Raw genomic sequence first — 23866 nt, 5'->3', positions numbered from 1 at the left:
CCAAAAAATACACCAGGCAGGGCTTCAAACCAGATCTACAAAACTCACTTAACAACACTGGAAAACCTTTCAGGATGCAATGACAGCTATGGAATTCTGACTGGCTTGGTGAAATGGAACAAAGTTTGTAGAAAAATATATAACCAAGACTTAAAATAAAAAGAAGAACCTTAGCATTCAGGCTTTGACAAATAAAAACTGCAACTACAATACAATCATTAAATTCTAAAGAGCGTAAACATCCAATCCCATTGCTACTGTATTAGGAGGTTGTGTCCTGCAGCTATCAGGGTTTCCATTTCCACCTCATTTCTTCCAACACTTATCACTGCTTCCTTGCATTTATAATGTATTGATTATAATTCAATTTTTTTCAGTTAGCCTTTAAAGGTTTTTTCAGCTATTTTGGTCAGAAAAATGGAAGATTTAACAATCTCAAGTCAGAAAATGAAAAACACTTCAGTTTAATTTCAGGTTTTCAAGCACAACTCAGAGAAAGCCCATTATTCTATTTGGATCCCCAATTTTTAGTCCACCTACCTGAGTGAAAATCAGGAAAAATATGATAAACAGGCCTGGGGAGCACGTGGAGGTGGAGAATTCGCTGTGTGTCACACAACATTTGTTTCCCACTCTTGTATCCCTGCTCAGAAAGACTTTGCTACAGAGCCAGAGTTGTTCCGGAAAGTCAAAGTCAATCCTACCCAAGGCCAAGTTGCTACCAGTGAACCCTTCCCTCACCCAATCCTTTGATTTTCCAAACCCAGCATTCCCAGTCCCTGGGCAGTGTGAGGAGCCACAGCCACCCTCCAGCACAGGCTCCTTGGGGCTGGCTCCCTTGGGCTGAGAACACTGCAGAGCAAAAGCCTCTCTCTCTCCTGAACCCTGCACCTCTCCCGTGGGGCTTCTGTTCTGTCTCCTTCAAGGAAAAAAAAAAAAAAACGAAAAAAAAAAAAAAAAAGAAATCACAAACTGTCTGAGGCGTTTTTCTCCGACAGGGATGAGAGGCTGAATGAGGTATCGTCGGGCTCCGGGGATGTGTGGTTGAAATCCATTTCTTCAAGTTCAGGAGGTAAGTCTGAAAGCAGAGCCTATGAGGGAAAAACATATCTAATATATATTATATACATTATTAGGTATGGTTTTTATGTCAGCAGTGCTTTAAACAGAGAGCGAGAAAATTAATTGGGTTTTTCAATCATAATTTGAGCCTCTGGAATAAACCCAAGGGAGGGACAGAAGACAAAAGAATAAACATCTTCTGATATTAAACACAGATATTAAACCTGCTCCAGGATTTACCTGCTGCTGTTCCTTATCATCTGATTTAATTGCAAGTATCAAACTCCGGGTAAATGTCTGCAGTTCAAAATATTTCTGTTTATGGCTCTCCAACTGACTCTCGATGAACCTGACTTCTTCATTCTGTGGGGAAACCAGAGAGTTCTGGAATAATCTCAGAACCATGGAATCCTTTAGGCTGGAAAAGCCCTCTAAGACTGAGCCCAACCACTCCCCAGCACTGCTAAGCCCACCACTGACCCTGTGTCCCTAAGTGCCACATCCATCTGTCAAATCCCTACAGGGATGGGGACAGGACAAAGCATTGGAATAAGCACACCTAAACACCCCTGGGTTAAAACTAAATTGTCACTAAAAACCATTTGTAGTAACAATGACAACCAAAGCCCAGATTTCTTCCTAGAAGTGATCAGGGGGCCGTGAGAAGAGACAGCAAATAAATTCCATTATTGCAGCAGAAGGCTTGATACAAAAAAACAGGGAAAATGACTTGAAAATTCCTCAAAGCTACCACAAATTAAAAGATAACATCCTCCAGTGCAGCTAGGTTTGATGTGGATCAAGTGTCAGCTCGCCAAGCTCCTCATGATCCCTGGGGTTACAGAATAATCAGGAATATCACAGAGTGACAGAACAGTTTGGAAGGGACCTTAAAGATCATTTAGTTCCAACCTCCACAGACTTGTTTATAGGGCTGGATGTAATATATTACAAAATGAGGAAATACCAACAGTTTGTGTGCTTTGGCTAAAAAGGCATTTTCCCAATCTATAATTGCAAATCTCTTTATTAAAAATTCAGATTTGGTAAGTATTTCCATTTATTCCAAGTATCTCTTCTCTTTCAAACTTATTGGATCAAAATGCTAAACCTGTTGATCAGTGCAGAGCTAAAATTCATTTTCTCTGCTTATTCACCTTTGCAAAGATCATGAAAATCAAATTGCTTATTTAGGTTACAAGATCAAAGGCATTGCTCATTTTTGCAGCAGAGTTCTGCTTAATAGCACCAACTCATGAGAGAATAATGAAAAAAAATATGATATTCATGCTCACACTGGCTGGAATTCAGCTTTAATTGACATGAAAAGCTGTGACTACATGATGCTCTAAAGGTTTGCAGCAAATCTTTAAAAATGGTTGTATTTTTGTTGTTTTTCTCCCCAGAAAATTGACATTTTTTTCAGTGGAAGCATTGCTCACCACACTGTTCCAGGTGATAACAACCCTGTGATGAGAGAGAAGTATTTGGGCTGCGATTCTGAGGCTTTCACAAAAAATCAGCTGAGTTCTTCTCGATGGACACTTAGCAGTTGCCTGTTTAGCTCTGGATTTTGCCCAGCCCAGGAAGAATTCAGATTTAGGCAGAAAACTCAGGGAGTAATCAGTGCTGTCAAATAACAACCCTGGCTCTGCAGGGCACTGTCACAACAAGCCTCTCACTGCGCTGACAGGTGACATTAAGAGAAGGTCATTCCCTCTCCTGGTTCATTCTCCACTGCTCTTCCCAGGCAGACGCTGCTGGAAGGAGGAATTTTTGTTCTGAAGAGATGATCTGTTTATTATTTTGATAATTGATTATTGTCAGGAGAACAGACCTGGTTTCTAAGGGGAAAAAAATCAGCAATGGAGGGAAAAACTCAAGGAAACCTGGAATTGTGGCAATTCCTGTGAGAGCAGCACACGCAACCCTCAGCCTTCAGAGGAGACAGGAGCTGGGAGGATCCAACTGCTTCTCCTCTCTCCCACAGCCACCACTTCCAGGCATGTCCTGGGGAATGACTTCTCCTCAGATCCCCTCATTCCAGCAGAGGATTCCAGCTGTTCAGTCCCTTCCAGAGCTGGCAGCACCACGCTGCAGGAAAAGCACTGCAGCACTCCAAGGAACAATTCTGGTGGAGCGACTCCATAAATCCCTTTGTTGGGACACATGGAGGGAGCTGCAGCTCGGTAGAAATGGGGTTTTCCTGACTCCATTTGGGTTGAAACATGGGTAAAGTAGCTAGAGGTGAGATGAGGGCATGATGCGCACACCAGGAAAACAGCAGAGAAATTCAGGATCCCACAGGCCTTTGCTGAATTCCTGACAGATCCACCCCCTGAACTCCCTGGAGATCATCCTGCTGTCCCTGACATGGCCCAATCACTCACCTTGTAATCCAAAAGAGAACTCATCTGATCCACTTCAGAATTGCTGATCAGATCACTCTCTTCATCATCTAAAATTTCTATTTTCTGAAACAGAAGCAAACAGCTCATTCCAATGCACAGAGGAGACAAACAAACGAGGATCCGCATCCCAAAGGGGCAGGAAGGCTGAAGGATGGAGAATGAAGGCTGAGGATAAGGGAGGCTCTGTGCTGGCTCCTGAGGAGTTCTGAGCCATGCAGTCCCCATTAGATGGCAATCATGCACCTCAGCCAGGAGATCCAGCAGGAATCCAGTGGGAGCTGCTGCCATGGAGACTCAGGGTGTTTACAGAGAAGCTCCCTGGCCCAGCTTTTTTACTTTAAGTTGCACATTTATCCCCTCACAGCCCCTACTCTGCTCTGTTGTTGCAAAAGAGGGTCTGGAGATTTTTCCACCTGGATAAACCACCCATCACAGCAAGTCCTGAGCTACTCTTTACCTAAAGAAATCAAGGAGTTCTCCTCTGACCTTCCCTGGCCACAGTGCAAGGGAAATGCCTTTAGCTGTAGGGAATGCTGATCCAAAGAACACTTCCAAATGCATAAATATGGACACTTTCACCTAACTCACAAAAATTTGGGGAGCATTTTATACTGGGATTTTTTAGGTATCTAAAGATACCTAAAGCACAGTGTTTAGGCCAAGCTTAACACTAAGACTCAGAAATATGTCCCAAGTCTTTTACTGGTTTTAATTGTTTTGACAATTGTGAACATTTATGAACCTGTACAAAATAGGGTAAAGCAGTTTTCCTATTTTTTAGGATGGTGTTTAACCCAGTGTAGGGGAAGGCCCCTACTGACCCAATCCTTGTCCATGGGTCACTCCTGATGCTTTAATTCTGGTTTTTCCTGCAGCGTGTGGTCCCTCCTACCCGCACACCAGGAATTTCCCTGAAATCAAGGAGGAGAAATCCTTTCAGGGGCATCCCCAGCTCTCCCTGACAAGACCTACCAAGCTCCCAAGAACATTTTGTGTGCTCCAGTGTCTGCCAGCCCAGCTGAAGCAACAACAGCTCAGAAATGTCCCCAAGTTCTGCTCCATCAGACCCTCAGTACAGCTGGGACTCAAATATTATTGATTTCAGACTCAGCCTGAGGAAAGAGTCTCTAAATAACAGCCAAACATTCACTTTCCCTTTCTTAGGCACACTTTCTAACATAGGAGGGGAAGGAACAGATTAGAATTTCAAATAGGGAAACCGTATCTCTTATGCAAATACAAAATATTTTAGTCTAATCTTAAGTGCATTTTTAAAAAGCTTTGTTACGCTGTTTTCAGAACAAAGTATGAAGAAACTCTTCCCTGGCTTTGTTCCATTGTTGTACCAATTGATAATATCTGGGGTCCAGGCAGGTTGGGGAGCTGAGTCTCTTGGACATCATCTCTGCAAATCATTTCTATTGAAGGTTTTAGGGTTTTTCCTGCTGTGTTTTAGTATTTTTAGCACAAATTTAAAGCCCAAATAGGAAGGACTTTCAACATACACAACTGACATTGTCACCCAGTGAAAATCACGGATGCTGGACAACATCCTAACCATTAATTAAGGAGTTATTAATTGGTGGAAAAGGAAAGGTAAACATACCACATTATCAGTGGAAACTGGATTCTGGTCATCGTCTTTGTGGCAAATTTCTTCATTTTGAAGAGCTTCATTTGTCTCTTCTGCAGAAATAAATTGGTTTTGTCAGATTTCATTCCAGTTTTATGCTGAAGGACCACTAATGGTGTTTACCACTAAATGTCACAGCTGCTAAATCCAACAGCAAAGTCATGGTATCAATGTCTAATCATAAACAGAATATCTGCCTTATTAAAAAGACATCTTGTCACAAGAATTTCAGGCCAACATCAAACCACTTGCAACCTGAAACAACAACAAAACCCTCACTTATTCTTCGTACCAAATCCTTCCCGTTTTTAGGTTCAGGCTGGAATATTCAAAGGTGATGAAGAGTTTCACATCAGAGGTGTGCAGAAGTTGGTGTTTGTTTTAATGAAAATCAATTCCTGCATGAAAAATCCCACATTCCCTGAAATGATGGGGTACATATCTAAATCCCACTTCCCGTTTGCAGATACTGATGGGCTTTGAACCAAAAACTGACCAGATTATGGCAAATGCTTATTCCCAGTGAACACAAAGTGGTTTTTCATGTATAAACACTTGAAAACAGAGCAGATTTTATCTTGGTATTTTAATTACAAAGCATGAGATGATTTCATTGACCTCAAAAGCCAAGGAGAACACAAAACCCAGAGAAAGGTAAGTCTATTTACCCCTCAAATTGAAGTTTGTTTCTCACATTTACTTGACTTCTGAATATAAAAACATAAATCTATTATTCATATTAAATATAAAGAGGAAAAGAGGGAAGAGGCAGCAAGGTTCAGGTGATTCCAGGGTCTGCCACCGCCATACAAACCCAGGGATAACAGGATTTCCCTAGGATTACCAAAGATAGGGAAATATTTAGGCCAGACCATACAGAGCCAGTTAATGGTTTCAAACAATGTTTAAGTTAAATCTCTCTGAAATGAGCAAATCTGATTGGAAATGGTTTCAAATAAACTTAAGTCTGCCATTAGTCACAGCTCTATAGGACAATTTGTGCCAGGAGCACATGGGATCAAATGAGAGCATGGGGAGCAGGGAGCAAGGAAAGGTGAAGGGCACTGGGTGAGGATGCTCCTCAGGGACATTCCAGGAACACCAGTAACCCTGAGAGTCACCCCTTGGATTCAATAGCTGAAGGAAGCAGCTCCCTATAGCATTCCCAACTCCTTAAATATTCATCCTCAGCTCACAGAACCCAGCACAACCCTAATGACCACCACTGACACAGTGTGGATTCAATTAACACACAATTTAAAAAGGTGAGGCAATATGAGAGCTTTAATGATCCATTTTGCATCACAGCACAGTTAATTTTTTTTTTATATTGACACACTGCATTTTAAAACCAGAAGCTATCAGCTGTCACTCTAATTAGGTGACCAAAAATTGCTTTTGTCTGTCTTTCAGAGTGATTTTTTGCTGTTGAGGTTTTGGTTTTTTAATAAATTAGGACCAAAACTTACAGTTCTCAAACATTAGAACAATTTCCTATCTTTGACTGAACATAACCCGTGCGTACTGGGGGAAATACTTTCCAGGAATTCAAAATCAGCTGAGCTGCAGCAGTGAAACCTCCTCTTTTGAACTGGAGAAATGAACAGAAATAATTGTTGTGGGAGAACAAAGGAATGAAAGTGGGATTCTTGGATGCTGTGGAAATCCTGTCGTTTCCTTGCTTTGACACTAACAATGCACCGAAGTGTTCAGCCTCACCTTGCCTGATAAAAGCCTCACCCAACAAACATGGAGTTATTCCTCACCTGAACTACAGACACTTCAGACTCTTCCCTGTCACCATTTTCTCTCAAGCAGATCTGACTTAAATCAGCTCCTTCCACACCTCAGGCAAATCAAGGACTCTGAGATTCCTCATCTCACTTGGCTTGCAATCACTTGACCCATTTCTTTATCATCTTAATCTTATTCCCTCTACAGTTGAATATGACAAAGCTCTCCCAAACTCATTCCCAGCAGCTCTCCGTTCCCCTGGCTCTTCCCTTCAAATTGTTCTGAGGAAATGACAGGATCAAGCCTGGCACACTGAGCTGCAGCAGCAGCAGGCCCGAGGTCAGACTTTCTTTTAGCTTGGAGAGCAAAGGCTCCATTGATCTCCTCTGAGCAGAAGCACTGGGAGCAATTAGTGAGTGGGGGATGTGCCAGGATCATGGACAGGAGGGGCAGGGAGACATCGATCCCATGTGCTCCTGGGAGGGAAAAGGGAATTAAGTTGAAGGCACTTCTCACTCCAGATGCTGCAGTTTACTGAGGACACCCCCCTGTGTGTGCAGTTCCAAGGCTTCTGAGCTGCCCCCTGCTCCTGGCTTTGATCTGCTGGGTTGTGTTTGCCTGTCAGACTGAGCAGCAGGAGGCCTGGGCAGCTCCTTGTTCCAGCCTGAGCTGAGGGGTTCCCTGCCAGGAGAACTGGGAATGCACAGTCCCAGCAGCTCTGTTCAGTCCCAGCAGCAGCTCCAGCGCCACCAGTGCCTGGGGTGGCTCAGGATCACAGGGATGGAACCATGGAATCACAGTATGGCTTGGGATGGGAGGGACCTTAAAGCTCATCCTGCTTCACCCCCTGCCATGGCAGGGACAATTTCCACTAGTGCTTCCACTTCCAGGGTGCTCCAGGCCCCATCCAACCTGGCCTTGGACACTTCCAGGGGTGGGTGGTCAAATGGAATGGCCATTCCAGCTGGCTGGGAAGAACTGAGCAGTTGGCAGACAGCATTTTTTAAATCTGGCTTCCTTGGGAAGTGAGGCTTCCCCACCTGTACTGGCTGCCTAGCTCTCACTTGCACCAGCAAAACATGAACTCTTGATTTCATTTCAGATGAATCTGGCAGAAATGTGGCTTGTGTGATCAAAGGTTTCTCCAATCTTTGTGTAACAAACCCAACAAAACTCAAGAGACACAGAAGTAGAAGAAAGAGACCAAACAGTACCTTCAGCCCAGGCAGGGTGGAGCTTGTGACTCCGTCAGACGTTTTTGAATGTGTACAACAGAATCCAAAGCATGCACACTGCACAAAATTGAAAATATAGGCACAGTAGTAACTGCATTCCAAATACCTTGTGAGCTTCCTTCAGATAAGCAGATTGATACTTCATCATTCCTATCATTATCATCCCCCACTTCAGTAGCAGTTTCCTCTCCTGGATTAAGTGCTGATTTAGAAACAAATTCAGATTGATCAGAGAAATCAGCAGGACCTCCTCTAGGGGGTGGGACCTCAATCCCCATTAAACGATATTTCCGTCTTCGATTCCCAATCCAAGTCTTGTAAAAGAAATAAACATGAATGATATCAGAAACTATAACAAAAGCAACAGGCCCCAAAACAAGTGACATCAGCACATCTGGGCTACAGGAGCAAGGGTGCAGCCAGCAGTTCAGGGAGTTGATTATTCCCCAGTATTTGACCCTCCTGAGGCTGCTTCCCAAAATCCTGTATGCAGGCTCAGCTTTCCAAGGGAAACAGGAAGGTGCACAGCAAAAGGAAAAGAACCAACAGGCACAAGTGGCAGCAAGGGAAGCTCTGACTGGAAGTGAGAATATAAAAGAAAAAACAATGCTTTATAGTGAGGCAGAGGGACAGTTTGCCCATAGGAGCCTTGGTACCTCCAGCCTTGGAGGTACTCAGCCTTTTACTGGACAATATCCAGAGAAACCTGACTTGATTCCAATGTCAATCCTGCTCCAGATAAAGACCAGGACTAGGTGAGTTTGTAAGTCTCTGCCCACCTAAATTATTCAACTAATTTAACATAAGGTCTTTGATCCAGGTTCTCCTACTCTGCAATTTCCATAAGGGGACCAAAGCATCTGATGACCCAAACATCCCCCATGTTCTAGGACTTCCTACAGCACAGAGGGAACTGGCCAAGGTGACACATCTACAGCACTCCCCTTGGAGGACAGAAAGAAACTTGGAAGAATAAATCTCAGAGCAGCTCATCCTTCAGTCCCCTCTGGCTGTAAGACAGAGCTTTAGGAAAAGCTGGTTGCAGTGAGTGCAGAGGAGCACATTGGGAACAGTCTGGGAGATGAAACCAGCCGAGAAAATCCTGGAAATCCTGCCATGGTGGGATGGAGATGGATGCTCTTACATCAATAAAATTGAATTTCAAAGGAGAAAAAAAAAAAAAAAAGACACACATTCTAAATTCTTCAAGTAGATCTGTACACCTGGTCATTAATTTGCCTTCTCTGATGAAGATACATCTATACCAAAAATTATTAAAGATTCAGAGTTTAACACAATGTAACAAGAATTGTCTGCAACTCTTCACCTCCTAAGGCTCTCCCTTCCCTTGTGGCCTTCAGGCTTTCAACTTCTCACCTCATCTCAACTCTGCTCAACAGTCCCTATACCCCAGACCCTTCATTCCATCAAATCAGTTCTCCACTGGCAATCAAATATCCTTCCCTGAGCCAGGAATCCATTTTTTACCAACTGCTACTCCCACTCTTCTCGAGCCGGCTCTCGTCCCCCTTCCACACCACCTACACCCCCAGAAATAGGAGCAGCAGTTCTTGGGTTTGAAAACATGACTAGGCCATGGCAGAAGGCACATCCTTTCCATAAGGCCTCTGTTCCAAATGAGTTTTCCAAGACATTAAAATATTTTAGGATTTTCTTTAAAGACACACTAAACAGCACTCCAGCCTTATTTCAGAAATACCTGCCCTGTTCCTCTTCCTAGGGCTCTGAAAAAGTTGAATAAAAAACTTTTTGCTTATAATACCTTGATTACCAAAGAGAAAAAAATAAAGGAATATTAACAGCAGTCCCAACTACTAAACACAGTTTCATGCTGTGCCAGCCTTGGAAAAAAATACTTTAAAGTTGCATCCCTAACAAGCTGAAAGATAACATGCTGAACACTATTTTTAGCAAATCATTTTTGTTGGCTGGTATTTGCTTTCCCAGCTTGCTGATTTTCCTCTTTGAAGAATGCACAACAGGTATGTACAGAACTACCCAGACCATTTTTTTTCTATTACCTACAGTTTTGGGAGAAAGAAATTAAAGAAAAACCCCCACACAAGCATTTTGAGATCTCAGTCTTTTTTTTTCAAGCAGTGCATTGCCATTCTTTTAGATTTTCTCAGCATCTTGTGATTTTAACAAACAGCACTAACATTTAAAATTGAATCTACCTCTTTTTTAGTAAAAAAGGCACTTGGGAAAGGCAGATCTTTTTACAGACTCTTCAAAGCAAAAATCTTTCATTCAACATACTGAGAATGTCAGAGAAGATGAACATGTTTTGATAGTGTCTCAAATTAAACGGGGAAGAGAAGGTTCCACATCCTGTGTGCTCTGCTGAACAGAGAACATTCTGGAACAGCAAAACACTGAGGGCAAGAGCAGACTGGAATTGCCATTTGGGAAATTCAGAGTTCTCTATCCCTGAAATACATTCTCCTTAAACACTTCCAGCAAGGTCTGTGAAGTGCATGGGATCATTTTTGAGTCTGTTCTGGTGCAGGTGATGCCAGAGCCTTTCCAGGCCGTCCTTGTCTCTGCCCTGAAGACAGAAACATTCCAACAGGTGGAAAGGTTTGCACAGGACTCCACAGTGTCACCCCTTGTGTGCCAACGAGGATGTTCCCAAGGGAACAAACCAAGGGAGCCTGGGTGTCACTGTGCTGTCCAGGAAAGTGTGTGCCAGGGAGCAGGAGATGCTGCCAGGGAGAACAGCTTTACCTCTCAGAGAGCAAAGTAAGGCCTTTGGAATACAAGGAGCAGCTTTGCTCTCCCTCTACAGAGAAAAGAGTGATTCTCTTCAGCCTTCAAAAGTACAACTGGGTTTTTTGCAATTCCTGTGTGCCCGCCCACAGAAACAAATAGCCAGATTGGTGTTTAACCCTAAAAGCAGCTTTGGAGCCATCTGGACACAGTGAGCCAGAGGTCTCCACAACAGGAGAGTTTCACTAAGGGCTCTCAGCCCTGCACCTGCAGCAGCATCAGGAATTTAGAAAACAGCTGGAAAAAGAGGAATGAAGCCTGAAAGGAATAATCCCAACTGTCATGCCTGTCATGAGGGAAAGGAAGGTCTTTGTCTGACTGCAAACACTGGGACCATTTCCTGAGGGTGGGATGAGCAAAGGAGACCCCAGAGCCACAGGATGCTGCTGTGTGTCTGCTCATCCACGACACAGCAGCAACACTTCCCAGCCTCTGGAAGAGATGATGTGCAGAGGTTCTTGGGAGCCAGGTTATCTCCAGCACATCTGTGCCTCCCTCAACCACCTACAGGGACCATCAAACTGAAATGACCCAGAATTCCTCCATCACACCTCAACCTGTCCTCAAGACAGTCTTGTCTTGGAACAAAATATTTTTTTGTTCCTATTTTGGAGGATTTTTTTTTTCACATAATTTTCCCTACAAGCATGAATGAGAAGTATTTTCCCTGTATCTTTAGAAAAGCCCTTTTTTGGTATCTTATTAGCAATATAAATAGTACCTTTCAGCCTTCTAGGATCTCCCTCAAAAATGTAACACTTATTCTTAAAATCTTACTCAAGAGAATGTCAAACAGCTCGTAGGGCTGCTTCTGCTCCTGATCAGTAAGACTCTCACCTGAGGGCTTTTACTAAATATAGACTGCAGAAAGAGCAGGAGAGCACCTCCCAACATGGTCATTCATTATGTAATACGTGAAATCTATTTCAAGCTTCCTCATGAAATTTTTAAAGCCTTTCATCTGTCCTATTTTTGCTCCTGTGACAAGATAAGGGAAGACTCTGGATTTCTTACCCGAACTATTTCACAGTCAACATTTAATTCTGCAGCCACAGCTTCAATTTTCTCTCTGCAGACTGAGCCCAGGCTGGTCATGCCATTGTCCCAGTATTTCTTTAGGGTAGCTAAGTCTCGGTCACTAAATTGTGTGCGGTCCTGTAACTGCAAGATAAAAAAAAATACTGTTAGATTGAAAAAAAATCTGCTTATCCTGAGCATTCATGTCCAGAGGTCTCCCACAGAGCAACACACACGTTCTACTGTCTCCATGGCTCTTCTTCTCTTTTAAGTCTCCCTTAAGAATTTGGGGGTTTATTTCTTTTTTTTTATCCAGGGCACTTCAGAGTTTCCTGGGATTTGCTGTCAAGACAGCGCCACCATTAACACAAGTTTAAGGCACTTCAGCTTTGTTTCAACTCTACCTGATTTTTTTTGGTAATTTATCTCATTCTATAAGGCTTTACTGAAAATAACTTTTTCCCCCCCCTTGTGCTGTTTACTCTCTCCACCCAATTTATGCAAATTACTCCTTAAAGGCTTTTCAAGTTTCTCACCCTCCCCCCTTAAAGTTCTTTTATCTTACTGCAAACTACAATACATGCATAATTCAAAGGATTCTGACTTCCTAAAGGGAATACTTTAATGTTTATGTGGTGAGCTCGAGTTTAAATTGGTTCCACTGTTTATCTGTGAGTTCCCAAACTCTTTGTATACACTTATCAAAACATGTGAGAGTGGATCAGTGATAAAAGGAGTAACACTGAAAAAGAATTCCTGAATATCTTACCAGTGTTTGAACTGGTGTGAGCAGAGTGTATTTCTCTAGTAGAGCTTCCAAGCTTTATCAGAAGTTTTTCATGCAGAATTTTACCAAAAATCTACAGTCTCATTACACCAACCCATGTTTTTAACTTTTCCTGCTATTCAGAGGACAGAAAATCAACCACTAAGCCTGCACTTAGGTAACTTGTAGTCCATGTGCCACATGTGTAACTATTTCAGTAGCTGAATTGTGTTCACGATTTCAATAGCGGAATTCTGTGTTTGCCCATTTAAAAACCGCTAAAAGTTAGAAAGGAATAATTTTAAGTGGAATAAAAAGTAATTTTGCAGATCCAGGATCATCTGACAATCTTGTACAGCTCCTAGTTCTAGCTTTAGTTAATCTTCAGAATATTGTAATTGTTGCAACTGTCTTCTCTTAAAAATTACTATTTCTCAAAATGTTAGAAAGCACTTGAATCTCTTCAACGCATGAACACAAAATAGGGGCATCAAACCTTTGTCTTCCTAAAGTAATCCTAGTAAAAAGATGCACCAGATAAATTCAAATATCGTCCAGTTACACTTGATAACCTTAGAGGTCTTTTCCAACTTTAGTGAGTCCACAATTAATTGAGTACTTAGCAGGCACTCAAGTGTTTTTCTGGCTATCTTTCCATCATGCCAGTCTGGAATTAGGGGAGCTGCTCTCCTCCTGCACATCCCACAGCTGATGTTCTGGGTCAGAGTGGGGATGGTGAGGAGCACTCTGGACACCCTTGAGCTGCTGTGAGCTGCACAGCCCCAGACAGCCCAGCACAGGAGATGCTCCCATGCAGAATGCCCCAGGCCACATTCACGCAAAAGGAATCCACTTGTCTTCCCCTTGAAGGCTGCTCTAGGATGAGCAAAGTTCAGCCCCAGACCTGGGCAAAGCCAAATCCCCGGTGCCCGTTCGCCCGGAGCTGCCGCCGCTCTCGCTGCACGCCTGACCTGAGCTCCTCCTGACTACAAGCCATGTTCAAGGAACAAAAGTACAGCCATCTCCTGGATCACTGCAGCAGTAACTCCTTTTATAGCTGCTGGCAAAAGAGATTGGGGCTTGGGAAGAGCTCTGCTTTGCAGCAGCACAGCACTGAGCAGAAGGCAGAGAGCAATGCTCAGACTATGTGGAGATACAGGGAACCTTGGCCTATTCACATTCCCGACTGCTCAGGACAACCTCAACTCCTAAAGGACAGCGGGTGTTTTTTAAAGATAAATAACTAACCTTGCCTGCTGGTTCTACAGAGTTCACACAGCTGCAGGCCCTCGCAGTGAACTCAGAGATACCTGTGACTGGTGCTCGACAGAACAAGCAGCAATCCCTCACATTTAACATCCACGGCCTAAAACCCCCCACGAACACCCAAATTCGCCCTCTCATGTTCAACTCTCTCATTTCAACCCATTCACTTAAGTGATCTTTGTGAGGTCCCTTCCAGCTTAGAATATTCTGTGAAATTCTGTGTAGCATCAGGAAATGTGCCTGGTGTTACAGTACAAGTAAAGGAAAAACCTTGCTCAGACTGTTTTCTTCTATCCCTGTGGTTGTGTTGGCCAAATTAAAGCAAAACCCAGAAAGTCCAGCTGCTGCTGGAGGAAGCTCAGGTTTCTTCTTGCCACGTGGTTTCCCAGTTATTCAGAAATGCTTCCTCTCCTCAAAGAACCCAGGGGAGAGACTCAGTAGCAGGAAAAGTGATCTGCAAGAGGATCCTGCCTTGGACAAAAGACACCCAGTGCCTGCCTCAAACTCCCCACGAGATAGTGCTCAGGAAGGTGCAGAGCCTCCTCAGCTTTTACTTACTCAAAACAAGGACATGGAAAAAGCAGAATTTAGCAAAAGCACCCAGCCTTCAAAAATCTTCCATAAAAAGCAGAGTCAGATATTTTCCATTTTAGTGGACAGATGTTAATTCTGATGACCTACTGAGAAGGTTTCAATAAAAACCTTATTAGATACATCAATGGTTTTCACCTCACAACTGCTGTATAATTATGTTAATGTAACTTATCTTTTCTGCTTTGGAGTCTCTGTCTCATTTTAGCCTTTTTGTTCTGCCAAGACCAGCACTGATGAGGAGTCCCTGTATTCTACCAAGTCAGCAGCACCGTGGGATCTCAGAGATCCTGAAGGATCATCATTTACACACCCTGCTCTCAATTGCTGCACCAGCATCATGGGATCAGTGTCACCCCTTAAGCTCAGTAGACGTAAATGACACTTGAGCATGTCCAAATCTCAGCTCCGGATTAGCTGCCTTAATGTAACACACTGTGCCATGGGCCTTATCTGCAATTTCTTAGGGAAATCACCAACTACCTTCAATTACAGGATCATCCCCTCGACACGGATCATACTCAAGTTTGACTCCTGCATTATAAACTACTGAAAAATTACATAATGACTTCCGTCAGAAAATAAAAGATAGCATTTCTACATTGTACATGTAACTAAGCTTCCATCAATTTAGTTAATAACCTTCTCATGCTTAGTATCATCAGAGGAAATGAGGGACCCAGAGGAAAATCTCAGAGCCCTACAAATATAATAATACTCATCATTATAGCAAAAAAATATCAAAAGATAATATTGGAAAGCTTCATATTTATGACAATACTTATAGGTGAAGGCAAGCCAGTAATTCAGTTCTTATTTTTTATGTCATTAACTCAGCTCTGAATACAATTCTCATTTCCTCTCCCCATATACCCAGCCGGCTGATTCAAGGCTTGGCTTTACCCTCGGCAGTGCTGGCTGTTGGCTGAATCCTTTACATTTGTCACTTCTGCTGGCCACAGTTTAATAAGCAGGAGAGGCTTTGTCCAGCAGAACCCAGCCTATCCATTCCCAAGGAAAAGCAAATTGAATTAGCAGTTGTGCCGCGTGCAGGGTTAAACCCGGCTTAGCCCCGACCTCCCAAGTGTAACAACATCATCCTTGGAAGAGATGACCCAGTTTATTAGAGACATTCCTGGCTCTCTGCCCAGCCCCTCATCCCCCCCACTGTGCAGCAATATCTGTGGTGCAAATCCGGTGCCTATAATTGGGAGGAATAATTGCACGGAGTGGAGTGTCCTCATCCTGCCTTTTCTTAGAGCCTGCGTTTTTAGATCGGGCTTTATGCATCAGTTGAAAGTGTTTCAGGCCATGTGCACAAAAGCTATACACAAATTTCAGATTATTAATCAAAGACATGCTAAAAAATGGAACAACTAGAGGTTTTATACATAACTTTCCTTTATGCTGCAGCTGAGCACTGTGTGTGGTGTTCATTTCAATTGCAGTGAAATCATATTAAATCAACATTCAGTTCTGATACTTGGTGATGAAACGGGCTGAGGTAATGGTTATTTTTAACAAATAAACCTCTCACAAACAAATTTTCCATGCCTTTGATCCCTGTCACTGCTTCTCTGTTATATTTTGGGAGGAATGGGAAGATCAGAAGCACTCAAAGTATTCAAGGTATGAACAAATCCCAGATTCTTCTGTACAAGCACAGTGTCATTTTGCCTTATTCACCTTTCCCAGTGACACCAGCATGGAACTCTCTGAACCCTGACACTATTCAATATCTTTTCTTCAGAGGATTATCAATTCCCACTTCAAGATCTTACTTGTATGCCTCAATAGTGATTTCTGAATCATTCCACTATGTTTCTCCTTTCCCATCTGCACCATTTAATATCCTTCTTGCTTTTCAGTTTATTATTTCTTGATTTCCCACATACAAATTCTGAAGGTCTGCATTTTCCCTTAACACACCAAGATATTTAACCTCATTAAAAACGTCACAGATTACACATTCCTCCAGCCTGAGGTTTCAGCTTCAGGTTTCAGCAGTGCCACAAAGCTGCCCCCTGTCAGTGACACCCATCCTGAGCTTAGGCTGGACACTGCTGCTCACACACAGCTGCACAAACTCAGGCACAAAGGTGTCTGAAGGCACCCTTCAACCCTTCCTGCTCAAACACACTGTTAGGTTTCTGCAGCAGAGGCTTTTTGCATCTTTCCCACTGGCTGGGTAAGGTTGAAGTTTGCTCTGATGGAAGAAAACTGATAAAAATTTCATAGAACCCCAGTGTGAGAAGAGCTGTAACTGCTTCAGCACTCAGCCAAAATTACAGATATTCTGTTAATATCTGTTCTAAATCAAACTCAACTAAAAAGATGAAAAAAGGAAGAGATATCAATGCAATGAACAGTCTAGCAAAGAAATTACACTGTGAGACCCAGTCATCTCACTCTAATTTCCAAACCAATCCTCAAACCACACAAACTGACAACTCACTTTTCTGGAGATTTTGAGCTGATTTGTGAAATAGTGAATGTTCAGCCTCAAAGTAAACTGATTTTTAGATGGTAATTTTCATGATTCTTACTTGATCTATTAATGTCTTCCTCACACTGGACCAGAATGTCTTGCAGTTCCTGTTCAGACAGGATGCATTCCTTGCCTGCAGGTTCACAGCAGACAATAAGCCAAGGTGATTTGTGGCACTGAGGTGCAGCACATCACGTAACAAAAAGATGACAAGACTTGTTTCCCTTTGCATTCCTTCAGCATTGTTGTGGGACAAGGAGGTGCTGCTCCCAGCCAGAGGGCCATGCCATGCTATGAATGGCATTACCAATGGAGAAGTATCTTGAGATAGGTAGTAAAGCATCTCACAGAAGGAGGAAACACTTTAGTCAGTATCCCAAATGCCACAAAGTAGGAACAAGCACAGTGTTCCCATCCAGAGACCTCCAGCTGGCTCACCTCTCCCTGCAGACTCTGATTGTCTCACTCAGACATGCTCCCACTGAGTTGACTATACTGTAGTTTTCTCCACTTCTGGGAGAGCAGAGGAAGGTGGAGAGAACTCCACGAGTTCCTCCTGGGATAGTTTTAAAACAAAAGGCAGAGCTGAGGTGCCCTCTGAGCAGGCAGCTTTAATCCCTGCCGGGGTTTCTCTGTGAAGCTGCTCTGAGGTGTTTGCTCTCAGCTCATCTCGGTTTTCCTGAGCCTTGCAGACCCCAGGCCAAGAAGGAGCTTTCTTTAGAGTTGTACTGATGTGCCTCCCCCACAAAATCCAGTTGTGTTCTCATGCCCAGAACAGCTGGGGGCAGGTGCCACACCTCAGCCCCTCCCCCTGCCCAAAGTATGCCTGCACTCCCACGTCAGAGTTTTATTCAAACAGCCAGTGTGCAAACAGTGATACAAAAATCTAAATTCTAAATCTAAACTCTATAATACAAATCTATAATACAAATCTAAACTCTAAAATACAAACTCTAGCACTCTCCACCAATTTAATGTCTTTCCTGTCCTCAAATACATCAGTCTGAGAGCCCAGACACTCCAAAGTGAATGAAGCACAGGGCAGACAAGCCCCTTCTCTCCCCTGAAATAAAACTTCACCACTCAGGCACATCTCGCCCAGATGTGACAAATGTTCTCCAGAACACAGCAGTACTTTTAAATCTACTACAAACACAAACCATTCTGCTCAGACCTCAGATGACACAGATCTGAAGCACAGTTAGTACACTCAAGACTTAAGAACTGAAGATACTTTCTCCCTTTTAACTCTCCTTAAACAATACCTTCATTGCTATTTTTGAATCCTTGTTATCCTTCCACCACCCTGTGAAAAACCAAAAAATCAATGCACGCATAAAGGCCACTGCACATGCACCAGGACAGAACAGAGAACTCTGTCATTTCCAAAGGCACTCTCAGGAGTTACTGAGGATGATATTTCTAGACTAATATTCATTAACAATCAGGATTACATCATCCTACAGCAGAGCTGAGCAGACAAGAAAGAGTTTCTGCAGAACTGCACAGCTTTTATTTCTCTCCTGATACAGTTGAAGGACAGGGCAAGGGAAACAAAACATCAAGGCAGAAGATTAAAAATTCAGAGCATCTAAAAGACAATCTTCTTCATTTTAACCAAAATACAGATTAGCCTTTTTCCTGTTTGAATGGCAGTAATTGCCATAATGGCACTTCTACAATTCTATCGATTCTATTTCTGTTCCCTCACACTCTTTATTCAGAAGAATTTCACAGTTGAAATCAAAGTTTCAAGGAAGTAGGAGCTTTTTCTCCTTTGCTTGTCTTACCCCTGGTATATGCACAGCAGTTTCAGAGTGCCAAGTCCTCAATTTGTCTCCTGAAGGAGGCTGATTTTGCACTCAGACTGGGAAAGTGCATCCAGAAATCTGGACACATATGTTGACAAACAGATTGCATTAACCAGTAGGTTTTATGCATTTTATTGATTAGAAAGACAAATGAGTAAAGGTCTAAGGAAAAAGAATTCCCTAATAACCATCCTTAATGGTCTCTCACTGCAGGGAAGACATTGAGAGGCTGGAGACAGAGAAGGGAATGGAGCTGGGAAGGGGCTGGAGCAGCAGGAGAGGCTGAGGGAGCTGGGAAAGGGGCTCAGCCTGAAGAAAAGAAGGCTCAAGGGGACCCTGTGGCTCTGCACAGCTCCCTGACAGGAGGGGACAGCCGGGGGGGTCAGGCTCTGCACAGGGAACAGGGACAGGAGGAGAGGAAACGGCCTCAAGTTGTGCCAGCGTGGGGTTCAGGTTGGACATCAGGAAATATTTTATCACTGAAAGGGTTGTAAAACATTGGAACAGGTTGCCCAGGACAGGGGTGGAATCACCATCCCTGAAAGTGTTAAAAAAACGTGTAGATGTGGCCCTTGGGGACACGGTTTAGTGGTGACCATGCTGATGCTGGGCTGACAGTTGTACTCAATTACCTTAAAGATATTTTCAAACCTTAAAGACTCTAAGATTAATAAACAGGCACCTTCACATCCTTGAAAGTTTAAAAATCATTCCAGAAGTGTCTTTTACAGCTGGGGTCAGGTATCTAACATGACCATAATGCCCAAACACCCCCACAGTGCTGCAGCAGGGTCCAACATCACCCCATTCCCAGCCCCGTGCTCCCACTGCCAAATCTGAGCTGGCTCTGGCACTCACTTGACCCCCAGAACAGCACTGAACACAAAAAACAACCTCAGCAGCTGAATTTGTACCTGTCAGATCACACACCTGACTTGGATTACCTTACATCTGGATATTGGCTATGGATGGGGTGGCAGGATACTGGGAGGGAGGGGGAAAACCTCCCCATTTAGCTGTGAAACTACCCAAGGACATTCCCCAGCTCCTTGGTGAGAAGCTCTAAAAGGTCATTAAGTGATAGAGGGGATGAGCCTTCCAGAAAAGAGCTGCATTTTAAAAGCCTCCTCAAGAGAATTAGCACTTAGGAAAGAGAAAAGATGGATTGAGCACAACAGGATTTGTATAAAAGTACCAGTTCCTCTGGGAGATGCTCTTATAAAGTGCTCTCTGTATAAAAAGAAGTAAGTGATTGTACCAAACTCTGCAGAAAGTGGAAGTGCTTCAGCTGAGACCTAGAAAGTCTGAGAGAAAACGCCATTAATGTGATGGTCCTTAGATTCCCACTTATAGGGAAAACACTGCCACACTCACACATTCTGAAGACTAAAAATCAGAAAATAATCAAGGAAAATGTTCTGGTTACAGCAGGAGAAACCAAGAAAAGACTCTTCCATTGCCTAGACCTCGTTGCCAACACAGCAGCCACTGCCAGGACACTGCCAGCTCCACAGACTGGGGAGTTTGGCTACCATGATAGACATTTCCCCAGCTGTTGCTTCTGACAGAACTGGAGTGGCAGAGCAGCCCCTGGAGAGCCTGGCAGTACCATCCCATCTGAGGCTGTTAAGGAGGCAGAACTGACATCTCTTCAAAGACAAGCTGGAAATGCTGAGCAGGAACTAAACAAATGAGTAGGACAGAGGATTTTTTCCTTCCCTGACAAAAGCTGTTTCATACCTTGTGTTATGGTTTGGGGGTGTCTTTGAATTGAGGCCACCAAACTGGCTGATTCTGCTACTGTGAAATGACATTTATGTGGATAAAATTAGACTTGATCAAGTTCCTACAGCCAGCACTGACTAGTTATGTGCATGTGCAGAGAAGCTGCAAGACAGAGTTAGTATCTTAAACATTCAGTTGCCCTAATTAACAACCACTTCACTTTCAATATAAAAAACATTCTGAACTCCAAACTCTCAGTTCTTATCAATTCAGATGTTGTATTTGAGCTAAGAGCACAATTCCTACCTGGGCATCACCTCAAGATTATGACCTTGACCTGCTTTTAAAGACACATCATCTTCACCTCAACTGAAACACGGCACCTGCAGATAATGTTTGTATCAAAGGAAAAGAGGAAAAAACCCACCCAAGGTAAATAGTGACATTTTCAAAAATGTGTTTTTATCAGCTTTTCATTGCTTCACTTGACGCATTAGATACTTAAACGGAAATGTACTTACTGCTCTTTTTCTGGAACAACCTGTAATCCAAGGCACAGTAAGGTTTCCTGAAATCTGCAGAGGGGAAGGAGAAAACAGATCAGAAAACAAGAGCAGCTTAGGTTGCTCTGAGAGTCAATACTGAGACTTCAACACTGTGCATTCAATTCTGCCGCCAATGTCTGTGAACAGGTTAAGATTCAACACCAAAGTCACACTCACCTTTACTGCCAAGAATAAAACACTTTCTTTGAAGGTGAGGGCAAGTTAAGACAGTGACAACTTGAGTGTTTCTGTACTTCTGTACTTTTCTGTACCCCGAAACTTGTATTTCACAACAGCAGTTTGCCTTTCCATCTCTCCCAAACTGACAAGGTGAGCAGACTAGAGTGAGACAAGGGCTGAGGACTGAGCTGCCCTCACATCTTTTTCAATTACATCACTACAACTTCCAGAAAAAATGTTTTCACGTTTATCACTGAGCTGTTCAATGTTAAAGAAAAATCAAGGATAGCAGAATGAAGAAAAATGGGGAAGGGGTGTGAAGGCAAAGGAGAGCTGCTTCCATGCTATTGCTACTCCATCATTCCCAGAGGTCAGACTTTATTAAATAAAAAATCTCAGACTGTTTTCTCTGACCATCTAAGGTATGTCATAGCCTGGAACATTTTAGGCTTATTTAAGATTCCATGTTCATCTTCTGCTGCTGACAAGCAATGCTTGAGAGACTAAACACAGCTCTGATAAATCACCTCAAGTCACTATAGATACGTATGTGAGGAAAAAACCTGTGCACTTCTGCTGACTGAACCAAACTGCACTGAGAGTTTTTGCATTTGCAAAGTGCTTCACTGATGGCTCTTGCAGGCACAACAAGCACAGCAGCCCAGGTACAGGTGTCTGCTGCACAAGCACGTAAAACACTTTTATTCTTCAAGCTTTTAGCTGGAAGCACTTAGAGCTCACCCAAGGTCAGACACTTTCTCGCTACAGAACAAAGAGGGTTGAGGGGGGCTGGAAAGGAGCACCTCCCCTCCCAAGGACCAGCCTGCATCTGGTTTTGAGTCTGAAGTATTAATTTCTTCACTGCACACACACATTTTGGAAATTCTGTATTGAAAAGTTACGTCTATTACAGCCCTATATCCCACACAACAGCCTCACACCACAGGATCCTGAGGACCCACCTGAGGCATCCTGAGGACCCACCTAGGTGGCTCCTCTTCACTAATTTATAGGGGGTTACAAGAACAAAAAGTGCTTTTCTATGGGAATAAAGCAAAAATCTACCTGGCAAAGCATTAAGGGTTGCTGGGAAGACAAATGCACATAGCTCTGAAAGGGATGAGGCCAAAACCAACGTAGCTCATCTCAAGAGAAGTCACTGAAAGACAATGTGCATGGCACTGGTCTGAGCTGCCTTTGTCAAACAGACACAAGGGCTGGGCTTGGGAACTAAGTAAATAAAAATACACATACTCTCAACAGTGTTCTTATCCCTTAGGGTTGGGGAAAGGAACCAAGACCAAATCCCAGTTCAGCCTGGAGGACAGCACAGATAACCTCTCTACTACAACACACTCAAAGTCAAACTAAGACAAGCAAGTAGGCTGAAGAATTTGTTTACTGAAACTGCTCAGGCATTAAAATTGATCACTTAATTAAATCTAGTCTTAAGTTACACTAACATGAATTTGATTAATTGAACCAGTAAGGAAGTTATAACTAATTGCTAATTAGATATCTCACCAATATATGACAGTAATTACTTCATCAAAACATGAATCACACAGTCCTGACTTTGAAGAAGCATCTGCTCGGATGTTCAACTACTCCAATAATCATTTAGCTCAGGTTTCATCTATCTTTAAATTCAAGAAGATTTCCCCAAGTTTAAGCTGTGCTGGTGGATAAATTAGCTAAACATGGGCAATAAAATTAACATAAACTGACTACAAAAAAATGAAGTGTCATCCTGTACAAGCCTAAAAAGATCCAAGACAACACCTTAGAAAGTCTCTAATACCCAGAAGTGTCACGTCAGGGGTTCACAAGGTGCATGCTCATAGCAATAAGGGAATTAACAGCATCCTGCTCAGCTTTCCAAGGTTTAAAACTCTGGAATGTCAAAGGATATGACAGGAAACAGAAGGTCCCTCCATTCACATTCCAAATCCAAAGAACCAGGTGTCTGAGACAGGCACAGAGGTCAGCTGGGGAACAGATGAATTCCTTACTTATCAAAAAAACAGGTATGTTGTTACAATAGGGGGAAGTAAAAAAAAAAAAAAAAAAACAACCCAAAACAAAGTTCCAGAGATCTTATTCCGATCCATAAAACACCACACAGACAGATAAAGTATCACTGACCATGAACTGTTCTAGCTCTTCAAAAAGACTCAGTTCCTACCCCATAAAACTCCAAAACAAAATTATTTTGAATTTCATTTTTAAAAAAAATTAAAAGCAGAAGAATTCAATCTCTGATGTCTTTTCAGGAGTGAAATAAAGCACTATATGCACACAGCTGATGGAGACATCAGTAATGGATTTCCCTTCATGAAACTTAAAAAAAGGTCCTTAACTCAATAGTAAGCACTTTTACCAATCCTTTATTGGACTGATCTGCACATTTACAGCTTTCCCTCTCCTGTGAAAGTGGGATGGCAAAAGTAAACAGCATTTCAGGAATTCTATAATCAAGTAAGAAAAGTAAGAGCAAACGCTGAGAGACTGTATGAGAGTAAAGGAGAGAACAGCTCATCTGATGCGTCATCTGCTCCCCAGAATTTACTCCCTATTCATCAAACCTCTGGTTTACCCAGAAAAGCAATAAT

General features: G+C 42.8%; 1 protein-coding gene across 2 annotated transcripts in view; it reads right to left on the bottom strand.

Moving 5' to 3' along the window:
* Nucleotides 1–440: 440 nt before the first annotated feature.
* The window catches only part of HDX (highly divergent homeobox), a 35321-nt gene continuing 11895 nt past the window's right edge, over nt 441–23866 (bottom strand). For both annotated transcript variants that reach the window (XM_066338598.1, XM_066338600.1), the window contains exons 4-10: nt 21051–21104; nt 11880–12026; nt 8182–8389; nt 5080–5159; nt 3453–3536; nt 1303–1425; nt 441–1091 (exon numbers count right to left, since the gene is read on the bottom strand). In XM_066338598.1, coding sequence (XP_066194695.1) covers nt 966–1091; nt 1303–1425; nt 3453–3536; nt 5080–5159; nt 8182–8389; nt 11880–12026; nt 21051–21104 — 822 coding nt within the window. In that variant the 3' untranslated portion in view covers nt 441–965. The remainder of the gene's footprint in view (nt 1092–1302; nt 1426–3452; nt 3537–5079; nt 5160–8181; nt 8390–11879; nt 12027–21050; nt 21105–23866) is intronic.

This window comes from Sylvia atricapilla, chromosome Z, assembly GCF_009819655.1.
Source record: "Sylvia atricapilla isolate bSylAtr1 chromosome Z, bSylAtr1.pri, whole genome shotgun sequence".
In the NCBI taxonomy this organism is placed as follows: domain Eukaryota; kingdom Metazoa; phylum Chordata; class Aves; order Passeriformes; family Sylviidae; genus Sylvia; species Sylvia atricapilla.
Note: the sequence above shows the minus strand (reverse complement) of the source record. Positions and strands in the feature narration are given on the sequence as shown.